Raw genomic sequence first — 23,978 nt, 5'->3', positions numbered from 1 at the left:
TAATTATTTGTCAACACGATGCGCGAGAATTTATAATCACATGCTTGAAAGATTGTTAATTACATTATACCCACACACTGCTTGCAAAATTTATATTCTCTTGCGTGTGACGTATAATTTGTAATTCGTGAGAATGAGGTAAATAACCTCAAGACATCGTGTATTTATATAGATACCTACTATCGTTGTACACTTCCGTTATACCGTATAATAATGTAGGTAATTGAACGTTCGTTGTATCTGATCGGTCGAGCTGATGTTTCTCAATAAGAAATAAAAATAAAAATAAAAATCCACTCCAGAAAAAAAGATCAATAGTAATTGTGTTGACAATATCAACAACAAAAAATTCCTGTGAAAGCCTGTATGGATAAAATAAAAAATCTCATCTTTTAATTTGACTTCGTAAAATGCAACGTGTTTATAGAGTCAAACACGTAGTGAAAGTGTTTTTGCGCTGCTAATGTAATTAGAAATTTTTGAGAATTCAGGTTCGTCTTCTTCTCTGCCGAATCTCATACGTGACTTACACGTACTTAAATTTCCCAAGAATTGAATGTAATGATGCAAAAAAAAAAAATTAAATAAATGAATAAATTAAAAACAAATAAAACCTGAAGTGGTTCGACACTAATTACTCTGGAAAGCCTGATGTACGAGTTTTTACTTTAACCTCTTTCTGGAGATCGTTGCTTCGCTTATTATACTTACATCTTCAGCTCATTCGGATATATGATAAACGATTAAACAGTTATCAAATCAACGCACGGTAAGTTTCCAGATAAAAATCAAAAAACGAATAAAAGAATAGATAGTAGAATCACAGATTCTTTTAATTTGAAAAAGGATGCGAGTGCCGATCCTCTCGATAACCGCTGATTCTGCAGACTGAATTTTCGCGAGGATAACAATGGAGCGAGAAGAGTCAGTCAGCTGCAACCGGAAACGGCGAAGACGGGATGCGCTGAGGAAAGTCGACTGAGAGAAGAAGAATCGTGATTCTAAACTCGTAGTGTGAGCCGAAGCCATTTGCCCGAGCAGTAAATCATTCTCTAGGGAATGGTCGCGGGCTTTAGGGAATAAGGAACTGCATAAGAGTGTTTACACCGATGGTCGTTCGCCTGTCCGAGCGTTCCTACATCGCGTTATCGTTAAACGCGAAGCGGTAGAAAATAAAAAAAAATATTATTGTAAAAAATAATGCAGTAAAAAATTGTGGCAGAGGAATAGAAGGGCCAAAGAGAGAAGGAATAACATCCATGCACGTGAAAGCCCGAAGAGTATATAAGACTCGATGAACTTATGGGCGATGGGTAAAACGAGTAAAAAAAGTAATGGAAGAAACCAGAGGCGGACTTCTTTCTTTCTTTCTTTCTTTCTTTCTTTTCTTTCTTATGTAGTTTATTCGTAATTTCGTCACCACGTAGCAGCGCCAGTTGGCCTAATCGCCATTAAATACGGCTTTCAAAAAGTCCCGTCAGGAATTCAGCAAGAACTATAAGACGCGGATGAAGAAGATTTATTCAGGTTTACACTGACGCTCGTGCAACGTCAGCAGCAACAGCAACAGCAACAGCAACAGCAACAGGCGCCTTTATCAAGGACAATTTGACGAGGCCAAAGACCACCTCGACATTTCACTTATCGGCAAACATAAGAGCCGATAACAACTTAAGTACGCTCATTCGCTCGCGCTTGCTTTCCGTTCCCTTCTCTCGACGAGCGTATACATTATACCCATACGTATAGCCGTATATGCCATAAGATCCATGGCGGAGTGCATCGTGACCACCGATGGAAAATAATAATCCATACATTTATTCGAACGCGACGTTGACATTTTTGCTTGCCTTGTGATTCTTCTCCTCTTACAATCCGTCAACCGAATGACCAATGATAAGTAACAAGGGTCGTTAATATTGCACAAATAACTCACCAGGTCGTCTTCCTTCGTCCGCAATTTCCGGTGCATTTGCGAACTCTCCAGCACGAGCCTTTCCAGCTTCTCGACCTCCCTCGTCTTGCTTCGAATCTCGTCCATCTGCAACAAAGAATGGAGTCAACGCACCTCAGATTCTTGGCATTTAATTGATCTACGTATTCCCGCTAGAAGAAATCCTTGAAAATAATTTATAGCACCAACAGTGGCTGACACTTGTTCTCTGATTCTTCGATCGGTATTATTCGCGCAATATTTTCCCTCGCCAATCGCCCGTTCCTCGATCTTATAGATCCACTTTCGAATATCGCGATGGACTGTGCAGTTGTCGTTATGCTATACCGGCCAAATTATGAGGAACTTTCTCCGTCGGTTACAAGATCAACTCCGCCTGTCAGGAAGGATATCCTATCCTCGGACACCATCCACCTGCTTGCATATCTTCGCCGGCCCTCCCTTTGCCTCGGGGGCAAAGTGAACGTTATCATTTCTGACTACTTTCTTTTCTTTTTTTCCATTTCTTCCTTTTTCACCGCGATCGTCAGCTCTGGAGTCTGGAATGTTCCGAACTTCCGACCGATTGCCAAATTTAATCAACGACGAATTTCGAGCGAGTCAATTTCATGTTTTTAAATTTGTAATCGGAGCACTTCTACAATTCAGAAACAACTTAGTCCTCATACATTGCGGGTCTATTTAAAACTAACGTTCGTGTTCAAAATCTAAAAATTTCGCTACCACGTTGAAATCCGTTGGTTTTTTTTTTTTTTTTTTTTTTCATTTTTTCTCTTCAACGGCCATCACTATTGAAAGGGGCGAACAATTTGCTCCACTTTTAGGATCGCGGTTCGACGTATTATCGCCGAGAAAGCCTTCCATGCATCTCTCCGGGTTGAGGCCCTGCGGGCCTTTCCTGGTACCTTCACCTTGACGCGCACATATTCGTTCGCCTTTCTAAGCGATTCTCACAGCAGGCACGTGCGCCGGGATTCGCAACGTTCGCGAACATAAAATTGATCGGTGCAGCAGTTAATCGCGGTAGAAAAATTGCAAACGAGAATATATCATTTACGCGATTTCCGCAGAGTCCGTTTCGAGAAGGGGGTTTACGCACGAGAAAAAGGCATTCGCAATTCCTTTCAAACTCAAACGTATAACGGCCCTAAGCTCAGTGCGTCATTTCCACTCGAATAACGCCTCAAGGAAAATAGAATATTATTTTATGGCCGTGAATGGAAAAACTACTCGAACTCTCCGTCTCGTCCGGTTCCAAGTCCTTTCGACGTTTCGAGAACTTAAAGCCTGCGCATATACGCAAGTCCCACAAATTTCTCGTTCGATACAAGCAATTCGTCGGGGAAAGTACTTTTTATAGCCTCGGGTCGGAGGTCGGATCCACGACGTAAAAAAGAACGTAATTATACTTGCCGACAAATTTGGCGACGCACAGCTTTCGATCAAGGCTTCGAAAAAAATCTGTCAGCATCCGCATTGTTCTATTGTACATATACCGGAAAGGGAACTTACTCGCGGTGGATGGAAATCGGTACCAAACATCGAGGAAACGAAGAAAAAGAAAACTTAATTTTCCGAACATTGGTATACACGCTTCGAATTACCAGTCATTTAGTTAGGATTCCAATCGTGCGTCTGACAAAGCGAATTACAGGTGTGCCTTAGACTGTATAAAAAATTTAAGGTTCTTAAATACCTTTTGAAAGAGTAGACTTGTCATAAAATGAAACCAAACCCTTTTTGTAGAGCGTTTAATTTCTTACAAAAAAAAAAAACGTCCTGGTCTTATCAGTACACCAATGCTTTGACGAGTTATAAGATTACAAAAAAGTTAAAAGAAATGTCTTCTCTCTGAATATTAATATTATTTGAATTTTGAAAAAAAAAAATAGTAGATTCCTTTAATACAATCTAGCGTACCTAATAGTAGGAGAAGTAAGTACCAAACGTAAGAGAAAACATCTCTAACGAATGGAACTGGATTTTTCACGAACACTCTACTTCAATCTCACAGGATTGCAATTGGTCCGAACTGCAATTGCCAATCGACATAAAGCTGAGCTCGCGTAGCGACGTGCAGGCAGCGCTTTGCCCTTGAGTTATTACCGGCTTTGACCTATGACCAATTGGACGAGGATAGAGCTGGCCTAGCCTTTGCTCGGAGGTAAGGAAAGAGGAAGAAAAGAGAACGAGGAGGAGGAAAATAGACTCCGATGCGAGAGCCTGCCACTCGGGAACTCGTAACACGTCCCGGAATACCTTATGAGCTACGAAACGAGCTAACTCACAACCGTTTACAACCCTAAAGGTTCGCCCGTTTACACCTCGGATAGGAAAACGAGCTGGCTCAAATAAATCCTCCAGATTTATCCCCCGACTTTTTTCATCCCCAAAATTCAATTGCCAACTTTTTTTGTTCAAAGCAATATCAGTTATTGCTTCAGATCTTGAGAATCAACGGCGACAGAATTTGTTTGGTACTCATGCCGAACTTGTTCGATCCCAAATGAAATAACAACAAGAAATTTTAACGCTATAAATACTCGTTTAATCGGGCAAACCGAGACCACGGAACGTATGATACTCGTACAATAAATGCAAGCGGTGACGGGAGTCAGGAAGGCGTTTTCCCACGCTGCCAGAAAACGAGCTCTCGACCACCGCCCTGCAGTGTAGCCGTGGTCTGCGGTCAAAATTCACACGCAGTTATAAATGCGCCATATATATATATAATATATACGTATATATATTGTATACCTAGGTGCGATATGTTATACCTGCACGCGGAGAACCTGGACAAGTACCTGCGGCAAGAATAGTACTCGTGCATAGGCATACCGTCCTGGGTATTACATCTATATGTATGGGTACAATAAAAGTCGAGCGAACAACGATATGCGAAAGGTAAAGTTGAGTAACAATTACCGCATGGTCCGGGTACCCGTGTCCATTTTTCATCGGCGTGGAGTGTCTTGTCTTACGCACGTAATTGCCGCATAGCTGACTGGCAGCATACCATGACCACGTATTCTAACAATAAGCTGCCACGTGTTTCGCTGCCATTCTGCCGTGCCGATCGGTAGTAGCAATGATGCATGTGGACAGAATTAGCGACTTTAAATTGCGGACTCGAAACGTGGACAGGAGTCGCGATTTATTTGCAATTCAAACTGCATTTTGCTCCGAGATTACAAAAATCGACTGCCGATCCCGGGTTGAGAAAGGAACGTTGAGTCAATCAGTGGTGAAAGCAAAGGAAAAACGAATGATCCTGAAGAGAAAGAGGGAGAGGGAAAGAGGATTAGATGGGGAAATAAATTGGGATGGGGGTGTAATGTGTATATGTCGAGGAAATTGTAACGCGCACGCAAAGGTACTGAGAAAATAGTTTATTATAGTTACGTCTGGATGCGCGTCGAAGTGCTGCGATGATAATTGCAAGACATACGGTACCATTATCCGTAAGGAGATTGCTTGGAGGAAAGCAATAATTACTCTACGCACGATCAAGTGTAACTTATCAATTCCATTCTTCTGCAAACTTTTAAACTAGTCGCGAAATTTTGTGGCTGAGAAATATGCGGAAGAAGGATGATATATTACTTATTTTCACCTGACTAAGGACTGAAAAATCTCTTATCCCGAGCTTATCGATCAGGGATGGATGCGTGGAACGGGCATTCGAACAAGTGTAATATCAAGGTGAATACTCGGTCTGGAAAATGATCGATGATGATTTTTTTATCGTCTTTTATATGTACGTTTTCTCGAGCCTCGCCTCCTTCTTCTTCCAGTACGTCAACAGAACTACATCACAGCCGGTTGTAGCAGGCAATATATAATCGATGTAGAAAATTGAAAGGGGCACGCAAAATCGTTGATGTAAAAAAATAGTGTGGGAAGATATTTTGAACGGGGTGTGATTATCCGGTGAATACTCGTGCACTCATCTTTCTCCTCCTCCCAGGGGCTACGGTGGCATGGCAGGCATTTCCTACCGAATGATTAAGTGGCGACCCTGCAGGGCGATGCCGGGAATGCAGCGGAGCTGTGAGATACGGTCCCGGCAAGGCCCGGGGCCCAATTTTTAATAACCAACCCTGAATCGCGTGCCGCGGGCCCAAGTTCAGGCCCTTCGGGGCGCACGCCCATCACGGCCAAGAAACCACCTCTACTAATGACTCTGCCCGAGTCATTCCTCTTCACGCATGCGATCGGCCTATTATTAGTTTTATTATCGTCGTTATTATTGTTATTACTGTTGTCGTTGTTGTTCTGATTATAGAGGCAAATGACGGAAAAAGAACGACTGCGCGGCGCTCGGGAAATCGAGGAATCCACCGATACACCGTCTCGACTCGATCTATGTTAACAAATTGACCCTTATTCGCCGACCTGGTCATCCATACCACGCAATCGACTTCATCCAATCCCTTCTATTTCTTTTTTTATTCCTTCAAATTCACTCACGGAACACGATTCGTGAATGAATTCCACGTGTGATCGGCTGCGATCGGTTACGATCTTGATCGGTCCAGAGAAAGAGAGAGAGAAAGAGTGAGACTGAAATTAATTGAAGGGACGGTCCCTAGGAATCATTTATTGACACTGTATGCAGGGTGCAGTATTGATTAATCATGGCGTTTGATTAGCCGAGCTATTATTATCAATTAGTGGGAAAAATAGCTTGCCGATCGTTTATCTGGGTCGACTTACCATTTTTATCGTATCGCTGCGCAACGTCCTCTGCAAAGCAGCGAGCTGAGCCTCGTGGTTCTCGTGCTGAATCCGCAGCTCGGTCGCTCGCTTCTTTTCCGCTTCTGTGACGACCTGAGAAAGTAAACAGCCTACGGGGTTACGCAATCTCTGCACATCCGGTCTTTACTCCGTTTATTCGACTCTTCTTTCATCGTTATTAATATTGTTTTTTTTCTTTTCTAGCCTGACTTTTGCTCTAGTTTCCGGTTCAGCCTGGAGCTTTTTTCAACCCTCAACCCTCATACCTTAAAACCTATCTCTACTTTCGAAGTCTAAAGTAAAAAGTTTCCGTTTACCGGACGTTTCTTCCATCGAATCGGTATCATTGCAACTTTCAGAGACTCGTCGGAGAATTAAGTATCCTCTCAAATACAAATTCCGCGATATTTTCGGCTCGGCTGTTTACCTGCAGTCGATCCTCCAGCTTTCGGTTCGCGGTCCTCAACGCCTGGACCTCGACTTCCAGCCGTCGGCCGTCGGCACCCTCGACTTTTCTTCGCTTTCCCGAACCATGAGGGCTGCACGCGTTCGCCTTGAGCTTTTGGACAGACGCTTCAGCTTCCGCCAGGCGTCTTCTCAGGGCTGACAATTCTCGACGATGGTTTTCCTCCCGTAATATGTCCGCCTTTGAGGATGTCGACGTTGATTCGACGCCGGTCCGCGTCGGCGATTGCGCCAATCTGCGAATTGGTAACAAAATCATTACGAATGTGTCAAACTTACAGAATCAGGGGTCTTAAATTTTGTTGTTCGTTGTTATATTTCCTTGTCTAAATGAAGTAGGGTAATAAAATAAATAAATACTCCTAAAATGTATAGTAAATATCGTTGATTTTTCAACTCTATTTCTTCCTAGCAAATAACGCGACTGCAAGCTTAAGAAATGAATTTGTTAAATTCCCACGAGCTAGAGACCGGCTTTCGCGCGTTTTACACGGTCAGCTGCACTGGCAGAAGGCCTGAATTAAAGAAAGTTGAGCATATAAATTTTAACTAAACTGTGCATAATTTCATCGATCATGCTCGTCGATCGTTCGATCGTTACACTAAACACATGCCAGTCGCTTAGGATCGTTTCGCTGTAATTTTCACCGGCGAGTGAAACACGCGGAACGGAGTTGAACGAAAGACAAAACTAGGTCCACTGCAGTCACGGTTTCGCTGCTTTCTTTCTCACCTGGTTTTGAGCTCGGCGATGACCCGAAGGTGCCTGGCAGCCTCGCCGTTCTTTGCGTCCTTAACAGCGGAGTCGAGTTCCCTCCTGGCCAACCTCGCGGCCTTTCGTTCCTCGTGGAGTTCGGCGCGAGTCGCCGCGAGGTCCTCCCTCATCCTGCGAGCGCCTTCCTCAAGCCACTGTATAGTTTTCCTCAACTTCACAGCCTCGTCTCTCTTCTGGAATTGCTGGTGCGTTTGTGTCCTGGACTGAGGAGGAACTGCGATCGCTGCTTCGGATTGCGGGGTTCCAACTTCCGGTTCCTGCGGCGAAACGCCGTCGGCGCGACTCTTTCGGTGGGATTTTTCGCCCTCGGGAATCTCCTCTGACGAGGGCCTCTTCAGGCTTCTGCAGGGAATCTGGGACCTTGAGACCAGCTGTGGTTTCGCTGTTGCTGCTGGTGATTGGGTTTTTGCTTGATTTTCGCGTTTTCTCAAACTCCGTATCGACGGCTTGTCTCTCGGTACTTCCGGCCGCGATTCCGTCGCGCAGGGCGGCGTCCGTTTCTGATCCTCCGCACTGGCGACGCACATCTTCACCTCGTAGAGCGAATCCTGCAGGTCTTTAGCGACCACTTCCACCGGAGACTCGCTCTTCCTCGGTGACTTCGTCGGTATCTCACCCTTTGTCGGAGAACTAGACTGATCCAAGTGTCTCTTCCTCGCCGCGGGTGTCGATTCTGCCCGGGCAAGGTGACACTCGGTTTTACCAGGGATCAACCGATCCCCGGTTGCATTCGTTGTTATACTCGTCTTCGTCGGGATGACGGTGTCTCCCGCTGAGGGGTTCGTGGTCATTTTTTATCTGTGGGGCAGAAAAGGTTCCCTTCATTTACCTTTAATTATATCAGATCTAATTTCCCTATAATTTATTTATCACACTGTATAATTCGAGGACGAATCACAAGTGATATCCCCTAATACGTAAGCTTACAGGATAAAAAAAAAAATCAAATGTTTGTCAGATTTTAATGTGTTTCAAAGGAGGAAAAAAAAAATTTCACCCATGGCACCACCTAAAAAGTTTGTTTATGATTAAAAAAAAAGATTCTTCCAAAATATGAGCTTTTTCATTATTAATTAAATCTCATAAAATAGTTATAATTTAATATGAACTTTTAATTTAGGAGAATGCGATTCCTGGTTTCTTTGGGTAGAATATAAATGTCAGGAAAGAAATAATAATTAAAATGCTACGACGTGTTTCTTTCACAAATTCAAAAAAAAAATTCGCGATCTTCCACATAACTTAGAACGCTCATATTTTCACAGAATCTTTCTTTTAGCCCAAACAAACTTTTTAGCAGGTGCCACGGTGGGAAATCGTAAATTATTTTTATCTGCAACACCCTAATGTACGTATAATATAGGACGGGAATTGTATATATCTACATCTAATATATCCATAGACGGCACGTTTTTCGGAGTAAAAGTTATACAACAATTTCCGTACATTCACAAGTTTAAAGAACATTCATGAATGTATAACTTCAACTTATACCTACATATTATGTATGGTGCAATGATAAGTAATTCTCACCGTACTTCCCACCATTTTTACTACAAGAATGCTTTGCCAAAATATAATTACTACGCACGATAGCGCGATTGACAATTTAACAGACAATTTTTATTTATTTTTTGCTCGTAATACAATCGGCTGTTTTTCACTGCACTATCTACAGCCAAGTTATAAATAAAGATTTGACGTAACTGAAATTAGGCATAATTTAGCCTTAAGAGTGATACGTGAAACCGAATTAGCGGAACACCTACTTCGGGTCGTCTACAGGACAAGGTTATACGCAGTGACGAGGCAACGGCAAGAAAATCAATCTAATACATATTTCTAATATTTAAGCCACTTAGTTAATTTAGCGCACATAAATGATATTCATTTCGAAGATTGTTTCGCAGGTACTGCATCGAAAGCAAGAAAAAAATTTAGGAGAAATCGAACACATTAATACACACTGTGCTGTTTATTCGAACTTTGCAAAATGAGAACAGAAGTAAATTGTGGTTTCATTACCACGACTTGTTCTTATTCGAGCATCAAACAATATGTTTGGAAAATTTGTAGTGAAAACTATATAAACCGGCATAAAAATTGTACTTTCTAAAACGAAAACCCATGCATCAACGATTCGTAAATACTGAAAAATCGAATCCCCACAATTACACGTACACCAATTATAATTGAGGTGAAATATAACAATCGAGGTTTAAAAATCCACTTCCAAAGCACAATTTACCAACTGTAATTGATACACACCACATGATTATAAATGCCACTCGAATGTCAGTTTTAATCACGAAATATTTATATCCTGCAGAGTATATTCAAAATGTCGATTAATTATCGAAGCTTGATAGAGAGTCAATCACTCCAGCTTAAACATCACGTGTATTAGCCCGACGAATGATCGAGCTTAAGGACAACTGCTCGACTGAATTACCGACCGACTGACTGGCTCACCGGCTGCCTCGCTGAGAACGGTTCCGTTCTGTAATATTGGTGAGGGCAAAAGCGGCGGGAACCTGGAGAATCGGTCGCGAGGAGAACGGTGGGAAAGTCGTCACGGATTGCTTCTCCCTGTTTTCCCCATCTCCGTAAGGCACGTTGTATAAACCGATTGTGAGAGGAGCTCACGACACGCTGGATTGACATAACAGTCGCATCCTTGCGCAATACGGACGAACCGGCGCCTCGAAATTGCCGCTTTCCTCATCCTCCACGTTTTACTTATTCGTTCTCTTCCATTTATTTTTGATTTTGTTATCAAATAATCGAAGATGCGGTATTTATCAAATTATTACCGTCGTAAGCTACCAAGATAGCTTAAAAAATACAAATATGTATTAAAAATCGAGAAGTTTAGATATCGATGCTTCGTTTCAATCGTTTTGAAATGGTTTGAAAACGAAGTAGATTCGTTAGAAGTTTATTTTTCTTCTTCAAATTGGCTAAAACACTTATTTTTCTTCATTTTGGGATCATTAAAAAATTTATTTAGTATTAAAAAAAAAAAACACCCATTTCGGTAACTTTGTGAAATATCAAACGATTCTTAATTATATATGTTAAAGCGATTTAGAATGAGGCATCGACATCCACAAGCCTTTGTTCGTAGTTCCAGTGTTCTTCACTTATGTATCTCGAAAAAAAAATCTTCCTAGCTTATGAATATGATAATTTGATAAACACTCAATGTGCTGCAGATTTTAGCCGAGACACGTGCAGTGCTGAAGCAAAGAAAGAACCGTGTTACCGGAAAGACGGTGTGCTAAACACCTTTCGCGTTTACCGGAATCAGACGGTCCGTTGGCGAACAGAGCCTTGGCACGGAATATAAGTATACGTACGTAAATTTGCGAAGAAAATAAAAGGAAAGATACTCTCGTTTTAGACCTTACAGCCGCAAGTCGGCCGCAAAGAATGAGCATATCCGACTCTCGGTCCCTCGTTTAAGCTCGAAGCACTAAAAGCATGTATGACGCGCAATGAGCAGAGGTCCTTGGAACCCGTAAAACGCGGCGTTTTACTACCATTGGTAAAAGCATCCATGCTGCAAGGTAAAATCAATTTTTGCCCACGCCTAGATTTCTGCTTTATATTCTGCTGTATTATACCTGTATTCGGGTTTACTATGTCGCTTGACTGTCTGTTATGCAGAAAAGCGCGTTTCCGCATCTTCGAAAAAATATGCAAGTCAAAAACCGAAATACGGAGCCTTGACTTTGCCCCGAATTAATCAAGTGTTTTGTACAATAAACTCTGGCAATCGATCCTGATTCACTGATTATTATAATTCCGGTTTCTCTTTACCAGCTGAACGAAAGCAATGAATTCACGATTTTGTTTTTCATGAAACAAGAAATCCAGTTATCTAGACGTAGACAACACGATTCCCACTGCATGGTACAGTGGTTATCAGGCCTCTTTCGGTATAATTTTGTAATACCCAAGAGGAACTTTCTTGACAAAAGAAGAAATGAAAAAATAAAGAAAAAAAAAAAACGGTAACGAACAAACTTTTTTACAGGGGGAAACAAAAAATTCCACAGAATTACGTACATAAATCGCAGAGCTTAAGCCTTCGTGTTTTATCAAACTTTATTTCCCAACAGCGAGAAAACAAAGAAAGAAAAGAAAGAAAAGAAAAGGGACAATCCGGAGAAAGACGACTTGCAAAGAAGAAAACATAAGCCGGTCTTAAATATACATTGTGAATCACGATCATGGGTGTCAGCTCGTTGTATACGCAAATTTGCAGATGTTCGCGGTTTCGGTCTTATACTTATCATTTGGAAGGCCTGCTGCAATACTGTGCTGTACAGGAAAATTATACTTGCTCGTTCGCAACGTCGCGTCGGCTTGTGATCGCGGTATATGCAGATAGTACGAAACGAGAGGGGAGGAAGGGAAGCGACCAAAAGGTTAATTCAATTTAGTTCGCTCGTCAAAAGCTCCGTAACGAGATTGGCATCGCGTTGACGATCGACAAACGACGCGGCATTCAGCGAACGTCGAATTTCGACGCTGCGATACGCTGGAGAGCTTTTTTGCCAAATGAATCCCGATTAAAACCGGCTGCGGGAAAAAATGGTTTCGATGAAAGAGGTCTCTGAATAATAAACGCGTAAAGAATTCGCCTGCACATCCGGATGCGTCTCTTTGTTTGTTTCATCGCCACGTGATATGTATACGCGTATATGTGCAAATTTATATGGCAAAAAGTCACGTCTTCCTTACGTATTGTTGTATTTTCGCAAAATTCTTTAGTCACTTTTACACTTCACCGGGTCTTCTTTTCTCCTACGGAGACATGCAGCTGGGTGAAAAAAAAAAAAAAATTTCTGACATTCGTTTCTTTGCCGTGAAGAATGAATTATGGAAGACGCGTGCGCTACTCGAATCGGTTGAATGAAAACAAGAATAATGAGTAAAGTTAAATAAAAATGTATACCTATCACTGGATGGGTACTTGAAATACTTATTTTTCTCTCATCCGTGAAGCGATCGCTCTATAAATAGCGCGAGACCGATTCGGGGTAAGTTTCCCAAACGTTGATTCTTCACTTCAAACTTCGCTCACGAGGTTATTTGGCTTTCCAGACTATCCAGATGTCCATTCTACGTATATATAGATACACCCGGGCATGCATATGTTTCAATTATCATACCATGTGTAGCTTGAAATTTTTAAAAAAGTCTAAGATTCGTCAATTTTTTCTAACAAACAAATTTTTCCAGTTTTTTTCCCATGCGTACGAACCCTGGATAACTATAATTAATTTGTCAAACCTCGATGTGATATCAGAAGTACAATTTTTAATCCGAAATCAATATTAAAAATAACTTAAATGCACTTCGTCGTTTCGGACTTTAAATCGAAAGAAAAAATTGGAAAACAAAACAAGTCTAAAAATTGAATGAAGAGTAAATTGACATAAGATACAAATTTTTCACGCAGAGTAGAATTTTCCGTTAAAGCTTGACGGGAATCGTTATACCAAATATCGTTTCAGAAACATTTCTTAGAGGAATGAAGGGGGAAATTTCTCAATTCTGTACTTTGTGTATAGACAAACCGAAATATGTATAGCGCACGATTGCACACCGCTCATAATAGCGATGGGGTATAAAAATGATCCGGCTCGACGTATATAAAAAGGATGAGTAGGTAGGTATATATATATATATATATATGCGATCGAGGCGAGTGACCCAATTTGAAAATTTGAAGAAGCCGGAAGTGGCAATCGGCTCTTTTTAGACGTCGCGCGATGCGTGTGCGTCGGCTGCCGATAGATTACAGGGAAAATACAATCGAGAGCGCAAGGGGGGTCGGGGATCATCGCTGCTTCCATAGGTCAGTCGGCTGTGACAATTGTGACATCGCTTCTAGCCTCAGCGACATTAAACGCTTCGGCGTCGCGACGCTATTCATAGCCGTTGCCTGTCGTTGGTTGTTGCCGCGCCTCGCTTCCCGAGGGTTCCCAACTTTCGATTCGAAGCTGCGAAAAGCTCATCGAGAGAGCAAATATCCCGTGAAGTTTCTAAATGCGAATTCCCATGAAAATTGACACTGCAAAGAAGAAAAAAGAGAAAGAAACTGGGTCGAAGAATCGTTGAATGATCGATCATTTTTACAGAAATTTATACACAATCGAGTGACGCGATTTTTAAGAAAAGGTCGATAATTCGAGGATGATAATTAAAGCGTTAATTATATTATACTTTCACCCTTAATTCTCGTTTACGCAGAATCGCGATCAAGCTGAAATATGTTGACTGTTTTTTCTCCATCAATTAGCGAATTTTTTCCAACTATTTTCTCCCGCCATATAACTTTATATCGATATGCATATAATCTCTTAACTTTTTTGCCAGCGCATGAAGATAATCTGCACTCTATGCGAGTAGCTCGACTTTCTCGTCTAAATGCGAAGGATTAACGTCCGTTAAGATCGATTGACAATGCGGTTCTTTCGCCTGCTGGATACATTACTTGTTTTTACTCGATCCGCGCACATTTATATGCATGTATAATACACCTGTGATTGGGGAACGGTGCTTTCACCGATAATGATGTTACCCCCCCCCCCCCCCCCCCCCCCCCCCCGCCCCTCTACCTCGCGTGCGGTCTGGACACTGATCTCCGTATATATAATCAATTAATTACATAACCGAAGATATAAATAGACTATAAACCGTTGCGTGGATTCGAAAACCTGTTCAGAACCACTCGAGCTCTTGTATGCAGCGTAAAAAGAATTCGAAGTTACGCTTCTTAAGCTGTTGTTCTACCAATTCGCAATGAGTCAAACTGATCTTGTATTCCGAACGGCAAAGCTGACAGACGGAGGGTCTCAAAGTGTTTTGACGTTCGCGTTCTATACGTGCACACCTTCCTTCTCCGTAATTTTTACATTTCTCATACAAACGAGGCTGAGGCTTAACTGACTATGATTAACGAATTCCTGCCCCCAGGAGTCAAGCTATGGAACAATATGTTGCGAGCATGCTCTGTGCGCGCAGTATAATAACGTAGAAAAGTAACGAAATTTAAACCTTTATTTTCAGAATTTATTCCCCGGGGCGCGTTTTCTGTATGAGGAAATAATTCAGGTAGCTATAGAAAACCAGAAGAAATACAGTTAAATCGAAGTTCAAAAGAAGAGACAGTTTATAAATATAATGTAACGCTGTGTCGAAACAGTTTCGAAAATTACAACTGCGATAATTAATTCACACCGTTGCAGGAGGAAATTTTCACGAGGAATTACACGTACTTGATAAATTGCTCGGGTTATTGTCAATGGAACTACTCTAGGACTCGGTAAATAAATTTTCAGGTAAGCGTTGAATGATAGGTCAATTGAATTGGAAACATATTCTTTCGTGGTGCTCACGTTATAATCTCGAAAAGAAATTAAAAAATAGTTTTACAGTTTGGTAAAAATTTTCTGTAATAAAAACTAGACGGTATAATTACGGCATATTTAATAACAAATCCGATTCATGAAACTTGGCTCAACAACCAAGAAAATGTAGGTAGTCACGTACAGTTATACTCTATATTCGTGAATATACTGTACATAAAAACATCACGCGTGTATGTATATACATATATATACGATACAATTTAATTGTCTTGATAAATAAAATAAATAAAATATAATAAAATTGTCTTTTCAATGTCAGCCAAGCCGAGCAGGTGAATGAAATAAAAATAAACAAATCGCGGATTGAATCTAACATCTTACTTGTATTCCAGACTGTTTTTATGTCCCCTTAAAACTGGTTTCCTCGCGTTATATAATGTATAGAAAAAAGTTTTGAAAGTGTGAAGAAAAAAAAAATAAAATACAGATATCCCGACGATTTTTTTCACAATCTATGCAGTACATGCGGTTTCTGTCGTATCGTCGATTATTCCAGATGAAAAATAATCGCGCAGCCTCGTACCTTATTCACACTGTCGTATGTGGGTGTGAGAAATGAGTCGGCAAACAATCGAACTTGCGATATAAGTGGCGTTACGAGGGGGCGATGCTGTTTACACTGCAAGCCTTGGTAGATGGGTGTATAACGGCGGTAAGGAACAGGGGGACCATTATAGGGACCATTTCCCATTATCCTCATCCAATACACGAGCCCACGGACATACCGCATGATTTAGGTCAGCCGAGCAATTAGTCGTATAAAAAAACGCAGCGAGCCGATATGCGGGCAAACGTTGACATCGATCAAGAGTAAACGTCGATACGGATTGTCGACGATTTTTATTATTATACACAATATCCAAAGCCAAAATCAACGAAAGCAACAAATCATTTTCAGCCACCAGTGCGCAGCTCGATTAATTTCCCTGTAACTCGCGATAAAACTATTAAAAAAAAATACCTAACAATGAGAAAGTAGCGTCTGTAAAAATCGGTAACAAAAATTTTGCAAAGGTGATATGTAAGAGAGAGATTCTCCGCTTACGTAACACGTTGAAAATTACTCCCTGCAGCAGACATGTGACAATTACACACATGGCACACCAAAGCAGTCCGATCAACGTCCTTGGGGTTAATTTCGCAGTGGCAGTGTAAACGGTATTCTTACACACTACTACAACTACTACGTCTTATAAAGATGCAACTACTCGCGGCGATAGGATGAATTTGCACAAGAGATTCGCCGCCTGTCCGGACCACAATTTAGCATTCATTGGCGCAATTGATTACGAGGCATTTTTCTTCGATAACTTACCGGTTTTTCAATGACAACTTTATGGCACACACTCGTGTGTGCGTGTGTGTGTGTGTGTAATTTGCACAGGGACTCGGTCGGTTTATTTTTCTTATTTTTCTTTTTAAATTATTACTTTTTTTCTTAAGGTATTTTTTAACCAACGATTTTTCCACTAAACTACGACCGTTTATAGTCCCCGTTGCAGGTCCGCCTCATGAGAGACACCGTCACTAACTAAAGTAAGCTCACCACAAACTACACTGGGAGATCCTCTCCTCTCTATACGGATGTGGGAATGTGTGGGTGAATTCAAGTATACACGTATATACCTATGTGTATTTATATATAGTATAAACCTCTCTCTCTCTCTCTCTCTCTCTCTCTCTCTCTCTCTCTCTCTCTCTCTCTCTCCATTTCTCACCGCGCTTACGCGCTCTTCAAAGCCCAGCAACCACCAAACACGCGCGCGTTCTATGAACCACCCACCTATCACGCACACGTTTAATCTCGTGTATACATCGCTTGTAAATATGTGAACCTATAGTATCTGTTTGCTGCCAACTGCCAGAAGTTGCAGAAACTTTTCAAGCTTCTTTGGCCAAAAAATTCGCTGCACACCTCCGCCAGTGAGTGTAAATTTTAGTTTTCTTTTTTTTTTTCTGTAAATTCAATGAAAATGAAGTGAAAAGAAGTCGTTTTTCTGGAGGCAAAACGAACGTTCGCGATTAAAGCTTTCGATTTAAGCTTTGTTTTTTTTATTACATTTGAAAGTGTTTTCAAGATGACCGAAAACCAATTTTTCATGTAAAGAATTGCAAAACCAGACGCGTTTGTTTGCATAGAAAAAAAAAACACGCTTCGTTATGCAACTTACGGCACATGCATCAATCAATTACTTTATCACAAAGTACAGTATATATATGATATGGGGTTTGGAAAATTGTTTGTGAAGCTGTTCGATTTGGTACGTGTATTCAAGACAATTGAAGGGCTTTCAACAATTATTTGGAAACGCTTGACCTACTTAAGAAACATTCAAAACAATGAATATCGTATGCGAGGATTAATTATTCGTCATTTAAGTTGATCATTCAATTGTGCGGTATAAACAACGAGAAATTATAGAATAACAGTGAAAATGGCATAACCGTTTTCTTGCTGGGGTTTTTCATTCTTCAGGATTCAGCAACATTGATTCTACGTGCACCATTGAACACGAAATATAACAATTGGGTACCACGGTAATGAATCCATTTCTCCAATCCTTCGATATGACGTCTATGATACATTCATTATTACTACAGTTTTTATCTTTTTGTCGAGCTTATTTTTAACCAATGTTAGATATAATATGCTATAGAGGAAAATATCAAAATGGTAGTTAAACGACTCTGCTTGATTAAATGGATTTCTGACGTCATTAGATCTCGCGGTTACGCAACTAAAAGTCCATCATATTTGTGACAAAAACAATTGCTATTGAAATGTACTAGGTGCGTGAAACAATGTTCAAGGAACATTGGACAAAAATCGAGAAATCAATGTCGGTGGATTTAAAAATAGAAAAAAAAATTAAAAATTGAAAACTTTTCTCAAAGAACGCATCGAATTGCGGTAGTAACTTATTTATAAAATCAAAGAAAAAAAAAAAAAAAGAAATAAATAAATAAAATTCACTCAATATTTAGATACAGCGTAATGAAAAAATACGTAATGAAAAGAGATCAGAAAATAGCTACTAGATCACAGTATCGTGCTCTCAAAAATGGAAAAACTTATTTGATAAAAATTCGAAATACAGGAAGATGGCGTACACATATAAAGGCAAAATATCGAACTTCCTAAATATCGATTATTCCATATGTAAAATTTCTACATATTGAACTTCCGTACATTGCAATAGATTTTCAGGTCTTGAACAACTCGATTTTCTCATCTTCCTACATTTTCACCCCTACTCGATATTCTCGATGACTTTCTCGCGCGGTCGCGGTTCTTGACTTCGGACAAATTCGTGCCTTATCAGAAATCAGCAGAGCGATCGTTTGGCACTCGGTAAACGGTTCGGCGCTCATTCCTGCTGTGACACCGAAGCGCTGCAGCATGCCGACGTGTCCCAGTTTCCAGTTCGGCGCACTTCTCCCCCTGGGGCTGTGGTGTAGCTTCGCCGTTCTCCGTCAACCTGCACAGCAGCTTCACGTAAGTATCTCCAAAAGATCCGGGACGCTGCGCCACGATGCGCCAGTTTAGCCCGAGGCGTCAAATTTCAAGTTTCCCTCGTTTCGCGTGTCACCTCGACTAAATTTCGCAATCATCGCGCTGATGACCCGTCTGCACTTTAAGTTGCGCGAAATGATCAGCCGAGGCGAAAAATTAGATGGCAAAGAAGATGAGACGCTTCGTTCTGCTGGACACTGAACGTTTTTGGGTCGCAAAAAACTGTTAAAACTGAAAAATTTCAGACGTTCGAGACTTTTTTACGGTCTAACAGATTGCGAAATCGGTGAGATAAAGAACGAACCGCGAGAAAGGAATCGGCCAAATGGCAGCTCCAAGAGCGAGCGTTCGAATCTTTGAATGTCGGATGAAGAATTTATTTTAGTTCGTTCACCGCTGTCGCGACTCTCGCTTTCAAAATTATCCTTGACCCATTAGGAGTTCCTCTTGTTATAAGCTACGCCATCAAATCGAATAGTAAAACAAATTACGCTCACAGTGATTACCTACTTCGCCTATTCGATTCTATTGTTAACCTGCTGCCTAGCATCCTCGCCTCTTCGATTAAGGAGATTGACTCTCTATTCTGATTCAATAGCGTAAAACCAGCGCGATTTTTTTGCCTGTAAAATGTTTTACGATTTCTTTCATTGTATAACATATATTGAGCACAAGCACATCCGTTCATCGTCACGAGTTGCATTTTATGAAATCCGTCTATTACTCAACAAAATTGACACGATTAAAGTGACGAATCACGATTTTCAACGGAATTGTTCCTCGGCTCGTCGCCAGGTGGGAGAGCCTTCTCGCTAGAGATGAAGAGTCGCGGATTTCATGGAAATCTCTGCGTTAATCGAATAATTATATAAATTACGAAGGCAATTAAGCTAGCAAAAAAGTGTGTAATTAATTTTTCTAATAATAAATCGCCATTTGGTTAATTATGAAGCATTTTTTCTCTGTTTTCGTGTCAATGAAAATAATTGAACGTACATACAACCGCAGTGATTTCTATGGCATTCGATGAGATATTCATCTCGTGCAGAAAGCATATCGCGAGTACTCAGCCCGGAGTCTGGAAGTAATTGTTCGCTTTGCGGGATGGTATAATAGCTGGTTCTGGAAGAGAACTCTGCGACGATGGCGCTCTAGGAAGATATCGATTGACGCCTGTGCAGTAAACACGCGTCTGTAGTCCGGAACCCGACGAGACTTTACGAAGGCGAACGAATTTCCCGTGATATTCACCACCATTTACCGGGAGCGGCATCATAAGAGACGTCTTAGTGTGTGTGAACCCCGGTAGCGATAGTCCAGGCGGTGTCATTGCCTGTCGGTGTGTCGCGATAGTAACAGCTGAGAAAAAATTAGTATACACAATAACAACAGTATCGGAAAAAATAACAAAGAAAATAAAGGGACTTGTTGCCGGTTTATTGCAGGGAACAAAGTGCTCGGATTATTGAAAAATTTCTGTAATTGAGTGGAAAAATAATCCAATTCCGTGATTCCGGCTTTTCCTGAGGCGAATTGTCGGGGCGAAGTTTGGGAAATAACGGGGTAGTAACGCGCCAAGGACTTGTTGTGGATTCAGAAAAATAATACCTGCAGTGCACGAAGAGTCGTAAAATAAGTCGATAAGATTTTGCGATACCTTATATTGTATAAAAAATTAACTTTCAAATGATACGTCGAGTCGTCGAGTGAATTCATCGTGAGTAACGTCAAAGGTCGCGGGTTGCATGAAATAAAAAAGAGACCGACGAATCGGTACTCATAAATAGCGGTGTATCGGTAATTTGCAAGAAAATTGAACCAGCTGACGAGATTAAAGAGATATGATAAGCTCTGAGAAGTGGGTGAATTGCGCAAACAATATCAAGAACTGAGTGTTCCTTTTTGGAGAAATCGGTACCAGATAAAACAAAATAAATGTCAGAATGTATTGAAAAAATGTCTAAATGAACAGGACTATCGCTGAGAAAAAATCATCATCGTGTTCTCCACCGCGCTGATAAAATCTCGAGGGTGATAAAAAAAATAAATAAATAAACAATAACTGGACAGTGGATAAATATAAGATAGGAGGAGCGGATAATTTTCGCAGATTAGTTTGTAATTGAAAATAATATACGAATGTCCGAGGCGGAAGCCAAGCCAGCGTCGCCTGCGCCAACACCGGCCAACAACCCGGAAGCCAGCGTCATCCTGCAGACGCCGGTCCTCCAGGTAGCCTGCAGGATGCTGCGATCCCCGAGCCACGAGAGCGTCACAACGGATATTTCGCTATTCAGCGTTTCGTCCTCGGCCAGCGAGGCCCGTGGCAATCGACTCACACCTTTCAAATCGTACAGCGACGCTCACCTGGGCAGCAGAGGCCCATCGCCCAACCCCGAAAATCGGCAGATCCAAGCCAACAGGTGAGATTCGCGAGGAGTCTTCGAGGGATGTAATATATCGGCGAAAGTTTCAAATTTTCATTTGATTTTTTGCTTTTCGCCAAGATCGTTTAACTCGAATGTATATCATATCTCCTTGTATTTCGGGGCGATTGATTGTCATGTAATTACAAGTCCACGCACCCATCGATCGACGATCGATAAAATCGACGAATGAACGAGATGTTTCAATCCCTCTCTCCTACACCGTGTTTGCTGGTATCTTCTTCCACGATTGTTAGTGCAGGTGATGTTTTTTCGTTTCTCATTAATTCATACGTCCATATATGCGACGGTTCGACGGATAGATCGCATCCGATAACCGATTTCACGAGATACTGCATACATACGGTAGACGTGACGACGTTTTATGTACGATTTTTAATACTTGTAGACAGAGAGATACGCGTTATGTGTCCACAAGCTGCTCGTCCGGATTCTTTATAAACGCATGTTTGTATGTATACGTATGTGTATGCGAATTATGCATACATTATAATATTATGTACACGTGCAGAGAGAGAGAAAGAGAGAGAGAGAGAAAGAGCAACGCTTTCAAATATGTATACCTATATAACAACATCCAATTTAAGAATACCGTATAGTGCAATAATATTTTAACCAGTCGAAGAGAGAACGTGTAATTGGCAAACGAACGCGAATTACGTAAGACTTTCTTCGAACATCGACCAGCTAGGTTGTCGATATATCACGCGATCCGAAGTATAACAAGTACAAACATATGTTACCAGCGATATTGGATGGTTGTTACACCCGTATACATATAGGCAAGAGAAAAGAGCTTGGAACAAATAAGTCGCTGTAATTGAGTATGAAATTCAAATGAGCCCGCGACAATGGCATTGATGAAATGGATTAATCGGGAGAAATTCAGGTTTTATTTCAGGGCGAGTATTTATCATTTTAGATCTTATCTGCAGCCGCAGCCAAGTTGTGTCAAACCGAACTCACACCTCGCCGGTTTTTCAATTAATTACTTTTTACATCATTCCAAACAAGACATAGGTATATACATACCCTGTGATCCACGTCCTCGCACCTCCGGTCCTATCGGTTTACGTGACAAAAGCGTTTCACGGCGACTGGACGATAAATTATCCCGCTTTATTTCACCGTTCACGACCCAATAACACGCGACAAAGTGAGTACACGTAAACCTACCCCTGTAATATATCCGCGTCCCGTTTGCCGCCAATGGTCGCGGGTTAAATATAAATTAGCCAGCGGTGTATTAGGCTCAGATATCTAAATTAGAGTCTCGAAAGAACGATCTATAGGATCGAAACACTTCCACGGAATCAATTTTGTCCCCGTAATAAATTTCATTCGCATTTCATCCCAAGTACCTAAACTTTCTCTGCAAATAAGGTAAGAAAACTGACTCAATTCTCACCCGTTATATGATGTTTTCCCTCTCGGTTTCAGGCCGGCTGACATTCCGGAAATCCTCTGGTTCGAGGAGGAAACGGAGTTGATCCGAAGCTGCGGAGCACTCTCCTCGGCACTTGGCCTACAGAAAAGCTTCAGCACTAGTGACGTCTTCCAGTTGCCCAATCCAGACGCGGGATGCTCGCGAAAACTTCGTTCCGCCGTCTCCGCCCTCGCGGTGGATACTGCTCACCGGGACGGGCTTCTCCTCGAGCAGGCCAGGCTCGACCACGCTTCGAGGTCCTGCAGCACTTGGGTCGCCGTCGGCGACGTTGGGACCACGTCTCAGCTGCCAAGTCCGCACGGTGGGACCATCCAACCAGCGCCACCCGCCCCGGCTCATCATCCAAACTCCATGCCCTTCACGGCTGCCGACTTCGTCAGGTCCGTCAACAAGAAGGTCCGCCAGAATTACATTCGTCGGAGGTTGGTTGAATTGCGATATGCCGCATTCTGTAGTTGGAAGTGGAGCGAAGGGTGCGATGACGCGTCTTGGTCGCGTACATTCTGCGTCACTTGACCCACCCTCGAGTGGTCGACCACCTTTGATAGCCGGTCCCGTGGAATCGCTGCACGCTGTAAAAAATGGTCGTGTTAAAATTGTTAAAATTCTTACGGCGTGAAAACCGTTGAAACATAAAAATCCTGTGCAGATCATGATTAATGAGTGGTTAAGCGTTGAGGTACCTCTACTAAGGATGTTTTCATACATATATGTATATATTCGAATGATTACGATCGACAGGTTGCTGACGACGTACAGAGCGATGGAACGCCTTTCGCAAAGTGAGTTCAACCTGGACAGATTGGAGGCTGCTGCATCGGCGGCCCAATCAAGTCAAGGAGCGACGCTGTCGGTTCCGGGTGTTTCGTTGACTTCCGATTCGGTGCTGACAACCTCTCGGAAGGGGAAAGACCACCCGTTGACCGTGAGGGACGTGGAGCGAGACCGTGGTAAACAGTTGTCCAAGTACGACAGGAACATGATGATATTCAACTGGCTCCACACCCTCGACGAAACGGCTATAGACAGTTTGGAGTAATTTCAACGATAACTCTGACAAGCCGATGATGCAGTTGCATTCATGCGTACATCATGCGATGCTTTCGTTTCGTTGGCGAGTGTGTGTAGGTGGATGTGTGTGTGGGGGGGAGGGGGTATTATCGAAAACCAATATTTCAGTTTCTACTTCGTAAT

General features: G+C 41.8%; 2 protein-coding genes across 4 annotated transcripts in view; one reads left to right on the top strand and one right to left on the bottom strand.

Annotated features, from left to right (window-relative positions):
- LOC124413482 (janus kinase and microtubule-interacting protein 3-like) overlaps positions 1–16,920 on the bottom strand; it is a 51,633-nt gene extending 34,713 nt beyond the window's left edge. For 2 of the 3 annotated variants that reach the window (XM_046894077.1, XM_046894079.1), the window contains exons 1-5: positions 16,692–16,920; positions 7,890–8,729; positions 7,119–7,392; positions 6,671–6,784; positions 1,937–2,041 (exon numbers count right to left, since the gene is read on the bottom strand). In XM_046894077.1, the coding sequence (XP_046750033.1) occupies positions 1,937–2,041; positions 6,671–6,784; positions 7,119–7,392; positions 7,890–8,722 (1,326 nt within the window). In that variant the 5' untranslated portion in view covers positions 8,723–8,729; positions 16,692–16,920. Of the gene's footprint in view, positions 1–1,936; positions 2,042–6,670; positions 6,785–7,118; positions 7,393–7,889; positions 8,730–11,232; positions 11,316–16,691 lie in introns of those variants that run through there. The other variant, XM_046894078.1, reaches the window with a different exon arrangement.
- A 4,062-nt stretch (positions 16,921–20,982) lies between these two features.
- LOC124413213 lies at positions 20,983–23,926 on the top strand. Its single transcript, XM_046893649.1, has 3 exons — positions 20,983–21,313; positions 22,778–23,206; positions 23,526–23,926. The coding sequence occupies exons 1-3, from the start codon at positions 21,030–21,032 to the stop codon at positions 23,821–23,823; spliced, it is 1,011 nt and encodes a 336-aa protein (XP_046749605.1). The 5' UTR covers positions 20,983–21,029; the 3' UTR covers positions 23,824–23,926.
- Positions 23,927–23,978: the final 52 nt, after the last annotated feature.

The sequence above is a fragment of the Diprion similis genome, chromosome 12 (genome assembly GCF_021155765.1).
Source record: "Diprion similis isolate iyDipSimi1 chromosome 12, iyDipSimi1.1, whole genome shotgun sequence".
NCBI lineage: Eukaryota > Metazoa > Arthropoda > Insecta > Hymenoptera > Diprionidae > Diprion > Diprion similis.
Note: the sequence above shows the minus strand (reverse complement) of the source record. Positions and strands in the feature narration are given on the sequence as shown.